Source organism: Palaemon carinicauda, chromosome 2 (assembly GCF_036898095.1).
Source record: "Palaemon carinicauda isolate YSFRI2023 chromosome 2, ASM3689809v2, whole genome shotgun sequence".
In the NCBI taxonomy this organism is placed as follows: domain Eukaryota; kingdom Metazoa; phylum Arthropoda; class Malacostraca; order Decapoda; family Palaemonidae; genus Palaemon; species Palaemon carinicauda.
The window spans coordinates 180179450-180186949 of record NC_090726.1 but is presented as its reverse complement, the minus strand read 5'-3'; the positions used below and the strand labels follow the sequence as shown (position 1 = coordinate 180186949).

Below are 7500 nucleotides of genomic sequence, written 5' to 3'. Positions count from 1 at the left end.
GAAAATTAGTTGTAGCAAAAGAGTGGGGGAATAGAGTAGGTGGATGTAAAAGGGAGCTAGTGAGGGTTGAAGAGCTAATAAAACCGGGGGTAAAAAGTAAATATCAAGAAAGGTTGAAAATGGCATATGACGAGGTGAGAGTAAGAGAAACTGGTAATTTAGAAGAGGAGTGGAAGTTAGCAAAAGAAAATTTTTTGTTGGGATTGCAAGTGATGTATGTGGCAAGAAGGTTGTTGGAGGCAGCATGAGGAAGGGCAGTGAATGGTGGAATGAAGGAGTAAAGGTAAAAGTGGAAGAGAAAAAGAGGGCTTTTGAAGAATGGCTGCAGAGTAATAGTATAGAGAAGTATGAAAAATATAGAGAGCAAAAGGTGGAAGTAAAGCGCAAGGTACGTGAGGCAAAGAGGGAAGCTGACCTGAGGTGGGGTCAAGGACTGGGTCAGTCATATGAAGAGAATAAGAAGAAGTTTTGGAAAGAAGTGAAGAGAGTAAGGAAGGCTGGCGCAAGAATTGAAGAGACAGTGAAAGATGGAAATGGAAGGTTGTTAAAAGGAGAGGAGGCAAGGAAAAGGTGGGCGGAATATTTTGAAAGTTTGCTGAATGTTGAGGATGATAGGGAGGCAGATATAATTGCTGTTCCAGGTGTCGAGGTGCCAGTGATGGGAGATGAGAATGAGAGAGAGATTACAATAGAGGAAGTGAGGAGAGCACTAGATGAAACGAGAGTAGGAAAAGCATCTGGTATGGATGGTGTGAAAGCTGAGATGTTGAAGGAAGGGGGTGTGACTGTACTTGAATGGTTGGTGAGACTGTTTAATGTGTGTTTTGTGTTGTCAATGGTACCAGTAGATTGGGTCTGTGCATGTATTGTACCACTATATAAGGGTAAGGGAGATGTGCATGAGTGTTGTAATTCAAGAGGTATTAGTTTGTTGAGTGTAGTTGGAAAAGTGTATGGTAGAGTACTGATTAATAGGATTAAGGATAAAACAGAGAATGCAATCTAGGAAGTACAGGGTGGTTTTAGAAGAGGTAGGGGTTGTATGAATCCGATTTTTACAGTTAGGCAGATATGCGAGAAATATTTAGCAAAAGGTAAGGAGGTGTATGTTGCGTTTATGGATCTGGAGAAAGCATATGATAGAGTTGATAGGGAAGCAATGTGGAATGTGATGAGGTTATATGGAGTTGGTGGAAGGTTGTTGCAAGCAGTGAAAAGTTTCTACAAAGGTAGTAAAGTATGTGTTAGAATAGGAAATGAAGTGAGCGATTGGTTTCCGGTGAGAGTGGGGCTGAGACAGGGATGTGTGATGTCGCCGTGGTTGTTTAACTTGTATGTTGATGGAGTGGTGAGAGAGGTGAATGCTCGAGTGCTTGGACGAGGATTAAAACTGGTAGGCGAGAATGATCATGAATGGGAGGTAAATCAGTTGTTGTTAGCGGATGATACTGTACTGGTAGCAGACACAGAAGAGAAGCTTGACCGACTAGTGACAGAATTTGGAAGGGTGTGTGAGAGAAGGAAGTTGAGAGATAATGTTGGTAAGAGTAAAGTTATGAGATGTAATAGAAGGGAAGGTGGTGCAAGGATGAATGTCATGTTGAATGGAGAGTTACTTGAAGAGGTGGATCAGTTTAAGTACTTGGGGTCTGTTGTTGCAGCAAATGGTGGAGTGGAAGCAGATGTACGTCAGAGAGTGAATGAAGGTTGCAAAGTGTTGGGGGCAGTTAAGGGAGTAGTAAAAAATAGAGGGTTGGGCATGAATGTAAAGAGAGTTCTATATGAGAAAGTGATTGTACCAACTGTGATGTATGGATCGGAGTTGTGGGGAATGAAATTGATGGAGAGACAGAAATTGAATGTGTTTGAGATGAAGTGTCTGAGGAGTATGGCTGGTGTATCTCGAGTAGATAGGGTTAGGAACGAAGTGGTGAGGGTGAGAACGGGTGTAAGAAATGAGTTAGCGACTAGAGTGGATATGAATGTGTTGAGGTGGTTTGGCCATGTTGAGAGAATGGAAAATGGCTGTCTGCTAAAGAAGGTGATGAATGCAAGAATTGATGGGAGAAGTACAAGAGGAAGGCCAAGGTTTGGGTGGATGGATGGTGTGAAGAAAGCTCTGGGTGATAGGAGGATAAATGTGAGAGAGGCAAGAGAGCGTGCTAGAAATAGGAATGAATGGCGAGCGATTGTGACGCAGTTCCGGTAGGCCCTGCTGCTTCCTCCGGTGCCTTAGATGACCGCGGAGGTAGCAGCAGTAGGGGACTCAGCAGTATGAAGCTTCATCTGTGGTGGAAATGTGGGAGGTTGGGCTGTGGCACCCTAGCAGTACCAGCTGAACTCGGCTGAGTCCCTGGTTAGGCTGGAGGAACGTAGAGAGTAGAGATCCCCTTTTTTGTTTGTTTCTTGTTGTTGTCGGCTACCCCCCCAAAAATTGGGGGAAGTGCCTTTGGTATATGTATGTATGATGAAAGTGGGTCATACGTTTGGCCACATCTGACACAAATATTTATGCAGATTATTTTTCCAGGTGATTTTCTCTCCTAATCTCTTTTAATTAAAATTAATTACAGTCCGTGAGTGACAATTTGGAATTAGTATTTCATTAAAATCGCTTTTATATGTAGTCAGTAGTATTCATGATGAATATTTATTATGTGTTTTTAATGATATTAAAGTTGTTTCATGTGGCCTTTGTATCATAGGCTTTTAAATTATGAAAGAAAAAAAATATATTGTGTTTAGAATCTTTTTTTTACACCGATTCTGTTACTTTTGTAGACAATGCAAACATATGCCTCCTTTTGCATCAATATAAGAAAATGATAATAATAATAATAATAATAATAATAATAATAATAATAATAATAATAATAATAATAATAATAATAATAATAATAATAATAATAATAATAATACTGAATTATTTACAGATATCCCATTCTTAATTCTTCTTGTTCTTGTTCCTTTTCTCTTTATTATTATAGTTATCATCATCATTATCATTAACATCATTTTTTCTAAACCAAGTGGCAACCATAGATAGAAAAGCAGAACGTGCCTAAGAACTCCAATATTGAATACAGCTTAGTGTGGAAAATAAAGGGAAAAATAGAAAATATTCAGATAAGTAAAGACATGAACCAATATTAAATACATTAACAACAAATAAACTATGAAAAGACTTTTTTTTTTTTTTTTTTTTTAGAGAGAATATGTATAACAGAGATATTCGCAATAAAAAATGAATGTTTAAATGTACAGACAAAGAATACATGAACAAGATTATGGGCTTCCAGAATAGAGTATGTTTACAGAGAATTATTATGTCAGCGCCTGAGGAAATGTTCTGATGTCTAATTCCATCCTTGCTTGGATGGTTGCTTGAGATTATGTAGTTTAAAAGCGTTTTGCAATATCATGGCTAGATTGCAAATGCTAGTTGTGAACTGAGAAGAGAAACTGCTGAGATTAGTGAAATAGTTTTTTGTTTTATGCATAGACATATATATATATATATATATATATATATATATATATATATATATATATATATATATATATATATATATATACACACACACACACACACATATATATATATATATATATATATATATATATATATATATATATATATATATATATATATGTACTGTATATATACCGTATATATATGTATATATATATATATATATATATATATATATATATATATATATATATATATATATATACACATATACATATATGTATATATATATACATACATATATATATATATATATATATATATATATATATATATATATATATATATATATATATAAATATTTCCTATTAAGTATGATAGATAACTGAATATCCTAAATAAACTTTAACCATTAAAATGCTCCCATTCCCCAGCCCCGACCAAAAACAAAAGGGTGAAATCTGTATGCGTATGCATATGTGTGTGTGTGTGTGTGTGTGTGTGTGTGTGTGTGTAAACGTACCTTGCAATGAACGAATGACTAAATGTCAGGACGAACACAGACAGGAGGAGACTACTGAAGCTGGTATTCGCTAGAGAAATGCAATAATTGATTATGAGTGAAGGATGGAGATGTAACTGACGTTACATGGTCGCTTGTGAGGAGGAGCACTCCTTTGAAACTATTACGCCTGAAATGTCAATACAGAATGTAGGCATTTAAAGGTAAAGGTGTCTGGTTTCAGTTCCAGTTTCATCAGAATAAATGATCTCCAGAACGTCAGCCAGGCAAACTCCCCCACCCCCTGTCGTGCCTAACCACAGCAATGGCCTCCACAGTAAACATCCTAAATTCACGGTCCGGGGGTGTGTGGGAGGTCGATCTGCTGTTAAGCGAATTTTAGGCAAACACTTTACCATTGTACTAGCCAGAACCACTTTGGGGTGGAAAAAAATCCTCTAGAGATGCGAAGCCTATTTATTTACCGTGCCAGGAACGATAACAATATTGTAATCAAGAATGGCAAATATCTCTCAGATAAGGACAAGTGATATCTAATCTTAATACTTCTGGTATTATGAAGTAACTATCATCATCATTATCATCTCCTCCAACGCCTATTGATGCAAAGGGCCTTGGTTAGATTTCGCTAGTCGTCTCTCTCTTGCGCTTTTAAATCATCTCCGGCTTCACGCTTCATAGTCCTCAGCCATTTAGGCCTGGGACTTCCAACTCTTCTAGTGCCTTGTGGACCCCAGTTAAAAGTTTGTTGAACTAATCTCTCTCGGAGAGTACAAAGAGCATGCCCAAATAATCTCCATCTACCCCTCACTATGATCTCATCCACATATGGCCATTGAGTATTTTCTCTAAAAGTTTCCTTTGTAATCCTACCCTGCCATTTAATTACCAATACTATTCTGAGGGCTTTGTTCTCAAATGTACTAAATCGGTTGGATATTGTTTCTTTGTCATACCACGACTCATGTCCATACAGTAACACCGATCTCACTAAACTGATATATAGAGTGATTTCTTTATGTAATTTCAGGTGATTTGATTTCCAAATTTTACTTAACCTAGCCACCGTCTGATTTGCTTTTTTTTAATCTTTCGTTAAACTCAAACTCCAAAGGTCTTGTATTAGATATCCTAGTTACTAAATATTCAAATGATTCTATCTTATTAATCCTTTCTCCTTCCAATGATAATTCATCTTCAATTACATATTCTGTTCTCATCATCTCTGTCTTTCTTCTATTTATCTTGAGTTCAACCCCATGTGATATTTCATGAACTCTGGTAAGCAAGCTTTTTAAGTCCTCTGGTGTTTTTTTAATAAGGACAGTGTGACCAGCATACTCTAGGTCAGCTAATTTCCTGTTAGAATTCCAGTCCAATCCTTCTCCATCACCAACTGTTCTATGCATTACAAAATTCACGAGGAGAATAAACAAAATAGGAGACAACACATTCCCTTGGCGTATGAATATCTCAATGTTCTTATTCAGGATGATAGAATATAAATTTCAAACCAATGAATTGCTAATGTATTATTTACTCGTGTATATTTTAATCGATGAATTATTAATGTATTATCAACTCGTGTATATTCCAATCGACGAGTTACTAATGTATTATTTACTATTGTATATTATAGGCGCAAGATTTCATCAGCAGGAGCTGGAATGAAGCTGACGCCTTATTCCCAAGAGGATGCCTAAACGACGCCTATCTGCCTCCATCCAGGCTACTGCCATTTGCCTTACTTCCTCACATGGAAGAACTACCCAGATCGTATGGTCTAATGCAGCACTGTTTGGTATCACTAGAAAATCTTATTTTGGATCAGATCCGCGTAAGGGAACACAAGTTTATCCGCCAACTAAACGATATTTTCAGGAGCGTTGTGCAGATTTTGGATTACCTGAAAAGTTACATGGAAATCAACAGCTGTGTGGTAGACGATGCTAAGACGAGAAGCCTGACTTCCATGGTTTATGAGGATGCCGATTTTGTTGATCGGAGGAAAAGAGCCTTTGTTATTCTAAGGGATGTTAGGGCATCCTTTGAGTATCTTAAGGAAACTTATAATCCAATGCCCTGACCAGATAGAGTTTTCATTATGCTGATATTTATTCCAATCGTTTGCTCTTTGTATTCTAACCTCTGGATGTGGAAGGTTTATCTTTACATCTCGTTGACGTCAGCTTGAAATTTGTGAATTAAGTTAGGTTCTATATCCTAATGTCCGTTAAAAGATCTAATATGATGAAAATTCTTGCCTCTAATGTAAAGTGGGTGGGGAGTGATTTTTCCTGTTATATTCAAAGCATTGAGACAACACATTACACTGGTAATCCATTTCATTCCACCTTCCCCGTTTGTTTTCCATCTTACACCACCTTAAACTGAATAACCCTTCTTTTATTTTGATGAAACAGTAGGATTATCTAGATTAGCTTAATAGATAAATCTCAGTTCCAAGCTTCATGAAACTCTCTCACGAAAAAACAAAATTTTAAGAGTTATTCTGATTTTTGTCAAGCGAGAGGAATTCATATTACAAATGAGAGGGCTAATCATTCTTGTTCCTTCGTTCTAAAAATATGAAATTTTTTCTTTTAAAACAAAGAAATAAGTCTTCTGATCTAATTACCATGAAACGTGAGCAATGCTTAGATAGAAATGTAAAAGAAAACTCTAATTATTCAACCATCAGAAATTGGAAGAAAGTTTAAGGCAGATTAAAAATAATACGATATTCTTTACTTTATTTAAATTAAAATACGAAACAGGGTTGAAGAAATAGTACCCATTGACAAATTCTAAGATATTCAAGCTTTGTTCTAAAATGATTTAATTTTGAATATTATCGAAAGATGTGAGAAATCAAAATAAAAAATTTGTTCTCATATCTTGGGCAGTACCGTGGCCTTTGTACTATGATTTTCCACTGTCTTGGGGTAGATTTCTCTTGCCTGAGGGTACACTCGGGCACACTATTCTACCTTATTTCTCTTCCTCTGATTTTTTTAAGTTATTATTTATATATGAAAAATCTAATTTAATGTTGTTACTGTTCTTAAAATATTTCATTTTGATTGTTTATGACTACTCTTGCAGTTTATTTATTTCCTTATTTCCTTTCCTCACTGGGTATTTTTCCTTTTGGAGCCCTTGGGCTTATAGCACCCTGCTTATCCAACAAGGTTTGTATTTTAGCTAATAATAATAATAATAATAATAATAATAATAATAATAATAATAATAATAATAATATAAAAAACTATTTATGTAAGACAAACCTACAAGAAAGAATAATAACTCCGTTATGATTTTTTATCATGTTCAATAAAATGCGTAATATAATTTATCATGCTTGAAGAGGAGGCTTATAAGCAATGATAATTTAAATAAAACCTTCCGAAAGAAGATGAGGGACATTTAGCTCTTACTAAAGTGTATTCAATCCGCAAGACAAGATATGTTCCATTTCTGTAAAATTCTAGAAGAAAAAACAAAT

General features: G+C 35.7%; 1 protein-coding gene across 1 annotated transcript in view; it reads left to right on the top strand.

Moving 5' to 3' along the window:
- Positions 1-7119, top strand: part of LOC137622374 (uncharacterized) — a 13640-nt gene extending 6521 nt beyond the window's left edge. The window contains exon 3 of the mRNA XM_068352975.1: positions 5635-7119. Coding sequence (XP_068209076.1) covers positions 5635-6081 — 447 coding nt within the window. The 3' untranslated portion in view covers positions 6082-7119. The remainder of the gene's footprint in view (positions 1-5634) is intronic.
- Positions 7120-7500: the final 381 nt, after the last annotated feature.